Source organism: Pseudoliparis swirei, chromosome 9, assembly GCF_029220125.1.
Source record: "Pseudoliparis swirei isolate HS2019 ecotype Mariana Trench chromosome 9, NWPU_hadal_v1, whole genome shotgun sequence".
Lineage (NCBI taxonomy): Eukaryota > Metazoa > Chordata > Actinopteri > Perciformes > Liparidae > Pseudoliparis > Pseudoliparis swirei.
Genome location: NC_079396.1, coordinates 562,873 through 576,934, shown reverse-complemented (window position 1 = coordinate 576,934; position 14,062 = coordinate 562,873). Strand labels below are relative to the sequence as shown.

Genomic DNA, 14,062 nt, shown 5'->3' with positions numbered 1-14,062 from the left:
CAGACGGCGTTTCTTCTGGACCTGCTCGATGCTGGGGAGTGGAGTACCTGTGATACGTTGGGCGGTTCTCACCCGTTGCTCCGCGACAGAGCAGCTGCCGAACCAGACTGTGACCCAGCTGGTCAGGATGCTCTCGATCACACAGCGGGAGAAATTCACCAGGATGGCTGAAGACAGGTGATTCTTCTTCAGGGTCCTCAGAGAAGAGGCGCTGCTGAGCTTTCCCAGGACAGGTCCTCCGAGATATGGGTCCCCAGGAACTTGAAGCTGGAAACACGCTTGTGTGTGAGTGTGCATGCATGTGTGTGTGCATGTGTGTGCGTGAGTGTGTGTGCATGTGTGTGCGTATGTGAGTGTGTGTGCATGTGTCCATGTGTTAATACATACACACACACATAGAGGGACATTCATCGACAGAGCGGTGCAGCTGCAGATGTTCATCACATGTCATCACATGAATGTAACATGAATGCAACATGTATGTATGTAGTATGTAACATGAATGTAACATGTAGTATGCAACATGTATGTAGTATGTAACATGTATGTAATAAGAATGTAACATGTATGTAACATGTACATAACATGTATGTAGTATGTATGTAACATGTACATAACAAGTATGTAACATGTACGTAATATGTATGTAACATGTATGTAATATGAATGTAACATGTATGTAATATGAATGTAACATGTATGTAGTATGTAACATGTATGTAACATGTATGTAATATGAATGTAACATGTATGTAACATGAATGTAACATGTATGTAGTATGTATGTAGCTTGTAACATGTATGTAGGATGTAACATGTATGTAACATGTAACATGAATGCAACATGAATGCAACATGTATGTAACATGAATGTAACATGAATGTAGTATGTATGATGTAACATGTATGTAGGATGTAGTATGTAACATGTATGTAATATGAATGTAACATGTAATATGAACTTAACATGTATGTAACTTGTATGTAACATGTATGTAACATGTAACATGTATGCAACATGAATGTAACAAGAATGCAACATGTATGTAACATGTATGTAACATGTATATAACATGAATGTGACATGTATGTAACATGTATGTAACATGAATGTAACATGAATGCAACATGTATGTAACATGAATGTAACATGAATGTAACATGTATGTAACATGAATGCAACATGTATGTAGTATGTAACATGAATGTAACATGTATGTAACATGAATGTAGGATGTAACATGTATGTAACTTGTATGTAACATGTATGTAACATGAATGCAACATGTATGTAACATGAATTTAAAATGTATGTAAAATGTATGTAACATGTATGTAACATATGTAGTGTGTAACATGTATGTAGAATGTAACATGTATGTAGTATGTAACATGTATGTAATATGAATGTAACATGTATGTAGTATGTAACATGTTTGTAACATATATGTAACATGTTTGTTGTATGTAACATGTATTTAACAAGTATGTAGAATGTAACATGTATGGAACATGAATGTAACATGTATGTAACATGAATGTAACATGTATGTAACATGAATGCAACATGTATGTAACATGAATTTAAAATGCATGTAAAATGTATGTAACATGTATGTAACATATGTAGTGTGTAACATGTATGTAGAATGTAACATGTATGTAGTATGTAACATGTATGTAATATGAATGTAACATGTATGTAACATGTTTGTTGTATGTAACATGTATTTAACAAGTATGTAGAATGTAACATGTATGGAACATGAATGTAACATGGAACATGAATGTAACATGTATGGAACACACACGCACACACTCTCCTGAGCTAACAGGTCATAGTTTGCCTCATGCATGTTATCAAGTGTGTTATTTCATGGCGTCCCCCCTCCCCCTCCCCTTCTGCCCGGTGACAGGGGGATATGTGCACCCTACTTTGTTGCCATGGATACCACAAACACCCCACAAAGAACATTCTACACAGAATAATAAGTGGCCAATTGAGTCTGTTTGCTCTCAACCTCAGGATCAGAGAATACTTTATGTTGGAGGAGGAGGAGGAGGAGAGAGGAGAGGAAGAGGAGGAGGAGGAGGCTCAGATATGAAAAGAGCATACTAATGCTGTGGTGATAGGCTGCTGCTCAGGAAGAGGAGAGAGGAGGAAGAGGAGGTGAGGAGGAGCTCCATGTTTTCCTCCTGATGAACATAACCCACTGAGATGATGTCATTATGGTACCATCTGTTTACTGCAATGGCACACACAGACAGAGAGACACACACACACACACACAGAGAGACACACATGATCCATGAGCAGGGCTCAGTGGGTCATGTGTGTCTCTGTGTGTGTGTGTGTGTCTGTGTGTGTGTGTCTCTGTTGTAGTATCTTGACTTCCAGTTCAAGGAAGTGTCGCTTATAAATGATGTCATCCAGGTCAAGGTTCAGATCGAAGAATAAAGATGGACGCATACTGCGCCGCAAATGATCACGCGAATACCGAGTGTTTTGTTTAGACAATTAGATGTCAGTACATACACGTAAATACTACATCTGTGTGTGTGTGTGTGTGTGTACTCGTCACAGGAGCAGAACGACCAGTAAATGGATTTGTAGAACGTAATGAGAGGCGGCGCTGGGCTCTGATTACACATCATTAGGGGGGGGGGGGGGGGGCTTGAATTAACACACACACAGAGACACACACACTGTGGCCTCGGAAAGACGAACAAGGGCAGTCGCCATGTCGCGTCTAATGAGAGGTGAGGAGACACCGGCCAGACTCCGTCCATTAAACTGCCATTTTTAGGAAGTGTGTGAGTGTGACTACATAGTAGTGAGGTCATAGTGGTGAGGTCATGGTCGTGAGGTCATAGTAGTGAGGTCGTAGTAGAGAGGTCGTAGTAGTGAGGTCATGGTAGTGAGGTCATGGTAGTGAGGTCATGGTAGTGAGGTCATAGTAGTGAGGTTATAGTAGTGAGGTTATGGTAGTGAGGTCATGGTAGTGAGGTCATGGTCGTGAGGTCATGGTCGTGAGGTCATAGTAGTGAGGTCATGGTAGTGAGGTCATGGTCGTGAGGTCATGGTAGTGAGGTCATAGTAGTGAGGTCATAGTAGTGAGATTATAGTAGTGAGGTCATGGTAGTGAGGTCATAGTAGTGAGGTCATGGTAGTGAGGTCATGGTAGTGAGGTCATGGTAGTGAGGTCATGGTAGTGAGGTTATAGTAGTGAGGTCATGGTAGTGAGGTCATGGTAGTGAGGTCATAGTAGTGAGGTTATAGTAGTGAGATTATAGTAGTGAGGTTATAGTAGTGAGGTCATGGTAGTGCGGTCATAGTCATGAGATCATAGTAGTGAGGGCATCGTAGTGAGGTCATAGTAGTGAGGTCATGGTCGTGAGGTCATAGTCGTGAGATCATAGTAGTGAGGTCATGGTAGTGAGGTCATGGTAGTGAGGTCATAGTAGTGAGATCATAGTAGTGAGGTCATGGTAGTGAGGTCATAGCAGTGAGGTCATAGCAGTGAGGTCGTAGTCGACTGTTGTCTCCATCCCATAATACTGGTGTGGTCCCTGAAGGCCTCACGTGGTTCCCTCGGCTCCTCTCGTCCTGTGATGATGATGATGATGCAACACGAGGCGACAGGTCAGCTGAACTCTCTGCCCTCCAGGTGGATGTCTCCCAGGAGCCCTGAGCCGCCTCCTCCTCATCTTCTTCATGTCCTCTACTCGTCTTCGTCATTTCCTCTACTCGTATTCGTCATGTCCTCGTCTTCGTCATTTCCTCTACTCGTCTTCGTCATGTCCTCGTCTTCGTCATGTCCTCTCCTCGTCCTCGTCTTCGTCATGTCCTCGTCATTTCCTCTCCTCGTCTTCGTCATGTCCTCTACTCGTCTTCGTCATGTCCTCGTATTAAATTAAATCAATCTTCATGTTTTCCATTTATGACTTGTTAAAGGTGATGATTACTTTACGGCGTTCCTACGGCGAGTGGGAGCGCCGCGTCGTCACGGCGACTCACGAGCTAACGACCTCAGCCCTCTGCTCCAATGAAAATCTTTCATTCGACACGGAGCGCACAACAGGAGGTCTGGATCGGTCCGGGAGGACACACACACACACCTCTTCCATCACCCTCTTCTCTACGCTCATACAATGTGTTCACGTTATTTCAGAGTACTTACTGAAGTGTGTGTGTGGGGGGGGGGCACATACCGCATGCTGAGCCCACATTCTGACACATTACGTACAGTGGTGTATGTTTTGTGGTAAAGACGTCGCACACGCGTGTTATTACAGAGTCCTCATAACATGGGAGAGAATCAGGTTGTTTCTCTCAGACGACACGGATCAATAACACGCTATGATCTGATCAATAACACGCTATGATCTGATCAATAACACGCTATGATCTGATCAATAACACGCTATGAGATCACGCTTCAATCCAATGATTCACTAGACAGAGCACCAGTCACCTGGTAATAATGCTACATGATAATACTTAGCTCAATAATGCTACATCTCCTCCTCCCCCCCTCCTCCTCCTCCCCCTCCTCCTCCTCCTCCTCCTCCAGACTCTGTGTGACTCCTCTCCCTCGCTTCCTCTCCCTGAATGAAGGAGGAAGTGCAGAGGAGACGTGTGAAGAGTCCTCTGTCTCCTCAGTCTCACTCAGACAGCAGTGACACCACAGACGACGACAACAACAACAACAGTGACGAGCTGCTGAAGAAGGAGCTCCGTGTCCACAGAGTCTCAGTGTTCCTCCTCCAGGAGGACGCCTCCTCTCAATGGACCACCTGGACCCTGAAGAACTACAGAACCAAAGAACTACAGAACCACTGAACTAGGGAAACAAAGAACTACATAACCAAATAAATAGAGAACCAAAGAACTAGGGAAACAAAGAACTACAGAACCAAGGAACTACAGAACCACAGAATCAAAGAACTAGGGAACCAAAGAACTACAGAACCAAATAAATAGAGAACCAAAGAACTACAGAACCAAATAAATAGAGAACCACAGAACCAAAGAACTACAGAACCACTGAACTAGGGAAACAAAGAACTACAGAACCAAATAACTACAGAACCAAAGAACTACGGGAAACAAAGAACTACAGAACCAAGGAACTACAGAACCACAGAAACAAAGAACTACAGAACCACAGAATCAAAGAACTACAGAACCAAAGAACTACAGAACCACAGAACCAAAGAACTACAGAACCACACTTCTCTGGCTGTCACCCGTGGGTTTCCCCCAAAAGCACCAAGGATTACCAACAACAGCGAGGCTCCGTTGGATAACATGGTTTATTTTACCAGCACACAGCAGACAACAGACAGCAGACAACAGACAGCAGACAGCAGACAGCAGACAGCAGACAGCAGACAACAAACAGCAGATAACAGATAGCAGACAGTAGACAACAGACAGCAGATAACAGATAGACAACACACAGCAGATAACAGATAACAGACAGCAGACAGACAGCAGACAACACACAGCAGACAACAGATAACAGACAGCAGATAACAGACAACAGACAACACACAGCAGACAACAGACAACAGACAGCAGACAGCAGGCAACAGATAACAGACAGCAGACAGACAGCAGATAACAGACAACAGACAGCAGATAACAGACAACAGACAACAAACAGGCAGCAGACAACAGACATCAGATAACAGACAACACACAGCAGACAACAGACAGCACACAGACAACAGACAATAGACAGCACACAGCAGACAGCAGATAACAGACAGCAGACAACAGACAGCAGACAACAGACAGTAGACAATAGACAGCAGACAATAGACAGCAGACAGCACACAGCAGGCAACAGACAGCAGACAATAGACAGCACACAGCAGATAACAGACAGCAGACAACAGACAGTAGACAGCAGACAACAGACAGCAGACAGACAACAGACAGCAGACAACAGACAGACAGCAGACAACAGACAGTAGACAATAGACAGCACACAGCAGACAACAGATAACAAGCAGACAACAGACAGCAGACAGCACACAGCAGACAATAGACAGCAGACAGACAGCAGATAACAGACAGCAGACAACACACACCACACAGCAGACAGCAGACAACAGACAGCAGATAACAGGCAGCAGACAGCAGGCAACACACAGCAGATAACAGATAACAGACAACAGACAGCAGATAACAGGCAGCAGATAACAGATAACACACAGCAGACAACAGACAACAGATAACTGACAACACACAGCAGATAACACACAGCAGATAACAGACAACAGACAGCAGACAACAGACAGCAGACAACACACAACAGACAACACACAGCAGGCAGCAGACAACAGACAGCAGATAACAGGCAGCAGACAGACAGCAGACAACAGACAACAGACAGCAGACAGCAGTGTGACTGTGTGTGCATGTGTGAGTGTGTGTATGTGTGTGAGAGAGTGTGCATGTGTGTGTGAGAGAGAGTGTGTGTGTGTGTGTGTGTGTGCCCTCTGCTCCCTCCCCCCTCCTCCTCCACTGAGCCCTTTATGAGGGCGGCCTCGGCTGCTGACTGATTGCCAATCACCAGCAGCCGAGGCCAAATTGGAGACAGCTGCCACTACAGAACCAAAGAACTACAGAACGACAGAAATACGGAACCAAAGAACCAAACAACTAATAATATATATATATATATATTTATTCATATATTTATTAGGGCTGTCAGCGTTAACATGTTAATCTATGCGATTAATTTGGCCGCGTTAACGCACTAAAATATTTTAACGCAATTAACGCAACTTTGTTTACTTCCGGTGTTTGTTGAAGTTTTTACACTCAAACCGAGTGTCAAACCGCGGCAGTACGGTTTAACACTGTTTCCGTTTTTAAAACAATTATTTCTCTGCGAAAATAAGGATCATAAATCAGTTTAACTTGTGGATGAATCAGTCGGGTTTTCTCCTGCTCCTCCTTCCTCCCGTCTCCCCCTCTGATACACAGAGGAACGGAGGGGCGACGTGTCGGGGGACGCGGCGCGGAAAGAACTCGTCACACGAAACCTTCACCGTGATTGGTCAATCCGTTTGTCTGTCAACATTTTGGCGAAAAAACAACCAATGAACACTCAGTAAATCACAAAGGACCTCCCACCTCACGGGTAAGGCTCATTAGCAGCCTGTCAGTCAGAGAGCAGAGAACACGGCACCAGGACAACTGAGCCTCATTGAATAGAGCTGAGATTGTTCTGGAATGTTTGATGTATAACACGTGGGTATGTGTCATATGTAAACGCCTTTAAAAGGTGAATTTTTTGTTTGTTTGTAAAATGTATAAAATGAGCCCCGCCTCCAGAGGGTTAACGTGACATATGTGAATGTCAGTCAGTTACCAAGGCCACTGGTTCTGCTGTTCAGTGGTAAAGATGACAGGACCAATGGGGTCTCAATATATTATTTTTTTTACTAATCTGATGTTTCACTGAAGAAACAATTTATCATCCACAATATTAAATACCTCGCTGGCACTTTATAGGTAGAAGCCTCTTTGAAAACACAGCTCTGTGTGAAGTTTTGTCTTTAAAAAGAAGAAAAAAACTTTTAATCGCGATTAATGAATTTCAAAATGTGCGATTAATTAGTTAATTTGTTTTAATCAATTGACAGCCCTAATATTTATATATATTTATTAATATATATTCATATAAATATATAGATATATATATGTGAATATATTTATATATATTCATATAAATATATATTTATATATCTAAATATCCTGCTCAGTCTGCATGAAGAATGTATTCAGTGTACCAGAAGAATCATGATGTCTCACACTGGGCAGGCTGGGGGAAGGGTGTGTGTGTGTGTGTGTGTGTGTGTCTGTGTGTGTGTCTGTGTGTGTGTGTGTGTCTGTGTGTGTGTGTGTGTGTCTGTCTGTGTGTCTGTCTGTCTGTGTGTGTCTGTGTGTGTGTGTCTGTGTGTCTGTGTGTGTGTCTGTGTGTGTGTCTGTGTGTGTCTGTGTGTGTGTGTGTCTGTGTGTGTGTGTGTGTGTGTCTGTGTGTGTGTCTGTCTGTGTGTGTCTGTCTGTCTGTGTGTGTCTGTGTGTGTGTGTGTCTGTGTGTGTCTGTCTGTGTGTGTCTGTGTGTGTCTGTCTGTGTGTCTGTGTGTCTGTGTCTGTGTGTCTGTGTGTCTGTGTGTGTGTCTGTGTGTCTGTGTGTGTGTGTGTGTGTGTGTGTGTGTATGTGTCTCTGTGTGTGTGTGTGTCTGTGTGTGTGTGTGTGTGTCTGTGTGTCTGTGTGTGTGTGTGTGTGTGTGTCTGTGTGTGTGTCTGTCTGTGTGTGTCTGTCTGTCTGTGTGTGTCTGTGTGTGTGTGTGTCTGTGTGTGTGTGTCTGTCTGTGTGTGTCTGTGTGTGTCTGTCTGTGTGTGTCTGTGTGTGTGTGTCTGTGTGTGTCTGTGTGTGTGTCTGTGTGTCTGTGTGTGTCTGTGTGTGTGTCTGTGTGTATGTGTGTCTCTGTGTGTCTGTGTGTGTCTGTGTGGTTTCAGAGATAATAGGAATGCAGACAATGAGAAGATGATCCAATAAACAAGATCATCCTGAAAGACACACACATACATGTACACATACACACACTCTATAGGCGCACAATAAAACCTGCTTTCTAGAACTTGACATATGGTCACACAATATCCCCCAACTTCAGATCCAACTCCCACAGACACCCCCCCCCCCACCTCCTCCTCCTGCTGCTGCTCCTCATTCCCCATCCCCCCCCCACCTCCTCCTCCTGCTGCTGCTCCTCATTCCCCATCTCCCCCACCTCCTCCTCCTGCTGCTCCTCATTCCCCATCTCCCCCACCTCCTCCTCCTGCTGCTCCTCATTCCCCATCTCCCCCACCTCCTCCTCCTGCTGCTCCTCATTCCCCATCTCCCCCACCTCCTCCTCCTGCTGCTGCCTCATTCCCCATCTCCCCCACCTCCTCCTCCTGCTGCTCCTCATTCCCCATCTCCCCACCTCCTCCTCCTGCTGCTGCTCCTCATTCCCCATCTCCCCCACCTCCTCCTCCTGCTGCTCCTCATTCCCCATCTCCCCCACCTCCTCCTCCTGCTGCTCCTCATTCCCCATCTCCCCCCACCTCCTCCTCCTGCTGCTGCTCATTCCCCATCTCCCCCACCTCCTCCTCCTGCTGCTGCCTCATTCCCCATCTCCCCACCTCCTCCTCCTCCTGCTGCTCCTCATTCCCCATCTCCCCCACCTCCTCCTCCTGCTGCTCCTCATTCCCATCTCCCCACCTCCTCCTCCTGCTGCTCCTCATTCCCCATCTCCCCCACACACCCCCTCCTCCTGCTGCTGCTCCTCATTCCCATCTCCCCACCTCCTCCTCCTGCTGCCCTCATTCCCCATCTCCCCCACCTCCTCCTCCTGCTGCTGCTCTCATTCCCCATCTCCCCCACCTCCTCCTCCTGCTGCTCCTCATTCCCCATCTCCCCCCCCACCTCCTCCTCCTGCTGCTCCTCATTCCCCATCTCCCCCCCCACCTCCTCCTCCTGCTGCTGCTCCTCATTCCCCATCTCCCCCCCCACCTCCTCCTCCTGCTGCTCCTCATTCCCATCTCCCCCACCTCCTCCTCCTGCTGCTGCTCCTCATTCCCCATCTCCCCCCCCACCTCCTCCTCCTGCTGCTCCTCATTCCCCATCTCCCCACCTCCTCCTCCTGCTGCTCCTCATTCCCCATCTCCCCCACCTCCTCCTCCTGCTGCATCATTCCCCATCTCCCCCACCTCCTCCTCCTGCTGCTCCTCATTCCCATCTCCCCACCTCCTCCTCCTGCTGCTGCTCTCATTCCCCATCTCCCCCACCTCCTCCTCCTGCTGCTGCCCTCATTCCCCATCTCCCCCACCTCCTCCTCCTGCTGCTCCTCATTCCCCATCTCCCCCCCCACCTCCTCCTCCTGCTGCTGCTCCTCATTCCCCATCTCCCCCCCCACCTCCTCCTCCTGCTGCTGCTCCTCATTCCCCATCTCCCCCCCCACCTCCTCCTCCTGCTGCTCCTCATTCCCCATCTCCCCCACCTCCTCCTCCTGCTGCTCCTCATTCCCCATCTCCCCACCTCCTCCTCCTGCTGCTCCTCATTCCCCATCTCCCCCCACCTCCTCCTCCCTGCTGCTCCTCATTCCCCATCTCCCCCACCTCCTCCTCCTGCTGCTCTCATTCCCCATCTCCCCCCACCTCCTCCTCCTGCTGCTGCCTCATTCCCCATCTCCCCCCCCACCTCCTCCTCCTGCTGCTGCTCCTCATTCCCCATCTCCCCCACCTCCTCCTCCTGCTGCTCCTCATTCCCCATCTCCCCACCTCTTCCTGCTGCTGCTGCTCCTCATTCCCCATCTCCCCCACCTCCTCCTCCTGCTGCTCCTCATTCCCCATCTCCCCACCTCCTCCTCCTGCTGCTCCTCATTCCCCATCTCCCCCACCTCCTCCTCCTGCTGCTCCTCATTCCCATCTCCCCCACCTCCTCCTCCTGCTGCTCCTCATTCCCCATCTCCCCCCCCACCTCCTCCTCCTGCTGCTGCTCCTCATTCCCCATCTCCCCCCCCCCCTCCTTCTCCTGCTGCCTCATTCCCATCTCCCCCCACCTCCTCCTCCTGCTGCTCCTCATTCCCCATCTCCCCCACCTCCTCCTCCTGCTGCTGCTCCTCATTCCCATCTCCCCACCCTCCTCCTGCTGCTGCCTCATTCCCCATCTCCCCACCTCCTCCTGCTCCTCATTCCCATCTCCCCACCTCCTCCTCCTGCTGCTGCCCTCATTCCCCATCTCCCCCACCTCCTCCTCCTGCTGCTCCTCATTCCCCATCTCCCCACCTCCTCCTCCTGCTGCTCCTCATTCCCCATCTCCCCCACCTCCTCCTCCTGCTGCTCCTCATTCCCCATCTCCCCCACCTCCTCCTCCTGCTGCTCCTCCTGCTCCTCCTCCTCCTCCTGCTGCTGCTCCTCATTCCCCATCTCCCCCCCCACCTCCTCCTCCTGCTGCTGCTCCTCATTCCCCATCTCCCCCACCTCCTCCTCCTGCTGCTCCTCATTCCCCATCTCCCCACCTCCTCCTCCTGCTGCTCCTCATTCCATCTCCCCCACCTCCTCCTCCTGCTGCTCCTCATTCCCCATCTCCCCCACCTCCTCCTCCTGCTGCTCCTCATTCCCATCTCCCCCACCTCCTCCTCCTGCTGCTGCTCCCTCATTCCCATCTCCCCCACCTCCTCCTCCTGCTGCTCCTCATTCCCCATCTCCCCCACCTCCTCCTCCTGCTGCTCCTCATTCCCCATCTCCCACCCTCATCTCCCCCACCTCCCTCCTCCTGCTGCTGCCTCATTCCCATCTCCCCCACCTCCTCCTGCTGCTGCTCCTCATTCCCCATCTCCCCCCCCACCTCCTCCTCCTGCTGCTGCTCCTCATTCCCCATCTCCCCCACCTCCTCCTGCTGCTGCTCCTCATTCCCATCTCCCCCACCTCCTCCTCCTGCTGCTCCTCATTCCCCATCTCCCCCACCTCCTCCTGCTGCTGCTCCTCATTCCCCATCTCCCCCCCCACCTCCTCCTCCTGCTGCTGCTCCTCATTCCCCATCTCCCCCACCTCCTCCTCCTGCTGCTGCCTCATTCCCCATCTCCCCCACCTCCTCCTCCTGCTGCTGCCTCATTCCCCATCTCCCCCACCTCCTCCTCCTGCTGCTCCTCATTCCCATCTCCCCACCTCCTCCTCCTGCTGCTGCTCCTCATTCCCCATCTCCCCCACCTCCTCCTCCTGCTGCTCCTCATTCCCATCTCCCCCACCTCCTCCTCCTGCTGCTGCCTCATTCCCCATCTCCCCCACCTCCTCCTCCTGCTGCTGCTCTCATCTCCCCCACCTCCTCCTCCTGCTGCTCCTCATTCCCCATCTCCCCCACCTCCTCCTGCTGCTGCTCCTCATTCCCCATCTCCCCCACCTCCTCCTCCTGCTGCTGCTCTCATTCCCCATCTCCCCCCCGACCTCCTCCTCCTGCTGCTGCTCCTCATTCCCCATCTCCCCCCCACCTCCTCCTCCTGCTGCTGCTCCTCATTCCCATCTCCCCCACCTCCTCCTCCTGCTGCTCCTCATTCCCATCTCCCCCACCTCCTCCTCCTGCTGCTCCTCATTCCCATCTCCCCCACCTCCTCCTCCTGCTGCTGCTCCTCATTCCCCATCTCCCCCCCCACCTCCTCCTCCTGCTGCTCCTCATTCCCCATCTCCCCCCCCACCTCCTCCTGCTGCTCCTCATTCCCATCTCCCCCCACCTCCTCCTCCTGCTGCTCCTCATTCCCCATCTCCCCCACCTCCTCCTGCTGCTGCTCCTCATTCCCATCTCCCCCACCTCCTCCTCCTGCTGCTCCTCATTCCCATCTCCCCCACCTCCTCCTCCTGCTCATTCCCCATCTCCCCCACCTCCTCCTCCCTCCTGCTGCTGCTCCTCATTCCCTCCCCCACCTCCTCCTCCTGCTGCTGCTCCTCATTCCCATCTCCCCCCTCCTCCTCCTGCTGCTGCTCCTCATTCGCCATCTCCCCCCCCACCTCCTCCTCCTGCTGCTCCTCATTCCCATCTCCCCCCCCACCTCCTCCTCCTGCTGCTGCTCCTCATTCCCCATCTCCCCCCCCACCTCCTCCTCCTGCTGCTCCTCATTCCCCATCCCCCCCCCACCTCCTCCTCCTGCTGCTCCTCATTCCCCATCTCCCCCCCCACCTCCTCCTCCTGCTGCTGCTCCTCATTCCCCATCTTTCACCTTGTGCTCCTCCAGCGGCCATGATGAGCATCTTCTCACATTTCATCGGGAAAATGTTTGTTCTCAGGATGAGGACAGGGAGGGGCTATGGGGATGCAGAAGGGGGAGGGGCTATATGGGGATGGAGCAGAGGGGAGGGGCTATGGGGGATGAGCAGAGAGGAGGGGCTATGGGATGGAGCAGAGGGGGTTATAGGGATGGAGCACAGGGGAGGCTATGGGGATGAGCAGGCAGGGGAGGGCTATGTAAGGATGAGCAGAGGGGGAGGCCATATGGGGGAGGCAGAGGAGGGGCTATGTAGGGATGGAGCAGAGGGGGCTTAAGGGGATGGAGCACAGGGGAGGGGCTATGTAAGGGATGAGCAGAGGGGAGGGCTATGTGGGATGGAGCAGAGGGAGGCTATAGGGGATGGGCAGGGGGCAGCACAGGGAGGGCTATGTAAGGGATGGAGCAGAGGGGGCTATGTGGGGATGGAGCAGAGGGGAGGGCTATGGGGATGGAGCAGAGGGGAGGGGGGCTATAAGGGGATGGGCAGAGGGGAGGGGCTATGTAAGGGATGGAGCAGAGGGGAGGGGCTATGGGGGGATGGAGCAGAGGGAGGAGGGGCTATGTAAGGGGATGGAGCAGGGAGGAGGGGCTATGGGGGATGGAGCAGAGGGAGGAGGGGCTATGGGGGATGGAGCAGAGGGGAGGGGGGCTATGTAAGGGGATGGAGCAGAGGGGGAGGGCTATGGGGGATGGAGCAGAGGGAGGGGGCTATGGGGGATGGAGCAGAGGAGGGGCTGTGGGGATGGAGCAGAGGAGGGGCTATGTGGGGATGGGCAGAGGAGGAGGCTATGTAAGGGGATGGAGCAGAGGGAGAGGCTATGGGGGATGGAGCAGAGGAGGGGCTATGTGGGGGGATGGAGCAGAGGGGAGGGGCTATGTAAGGGGATGGAGCACAGGGGAGGGGCTATGTGGGGGATGGAGCAGAGGGGAGGGGCTATGTAAGGGGATGGAGCAGAGGAGGAGGGGCTATGTAAGGGGATGGAGCAGAGGGAGGGAGCTATGGGGATGGAGCAGAGGGGAGGACTATGTAAGGGGATGGAGCAGAGGGGAGGGCTATAAGGGGATGGAGCAGAGGGGAGGGCTATGTAAGGGGATGGAGCAGAGGGAGGAGGGGCTATGGGGGATGGAGCAGAGGGGAGGGCTATGGGGGATGGAGCAGAGGGAGGGCTATGTAAGGGGATGGAGCAGAGGGGAGGGGCTATGTAAGGGGGATGGAGCAGAGGGGGGAGGGGCT

The 14,062-nt window shown here is 51.4% G+C and overlaps 1 protein-coding gene across 1 annotated transcript in view; it reads left to right on the top strand.

Moving 5' to 3' along the window:
- LOC130199671 (protein-L-isoaspartate O-methyltransferase domain-containing protein 1-like) overlaps positions 1–4,843 on the top strand; it is a 39,418-nt gene extending 34,575 nt beyond the window's left edge. Inside the window, exon 6 of the mRNA XM_056423374.1 lies at positions 4,674–4,843. Coding sequence (XP_056279349.1) covers positions 4,674–4,843 — 170 coding nt within the window. The remainder of the gene's footprint in view (positions 1–4,673) is intronic.
- Positions 4,844–14,062: the final 9,219 nt, after the last annotated feature.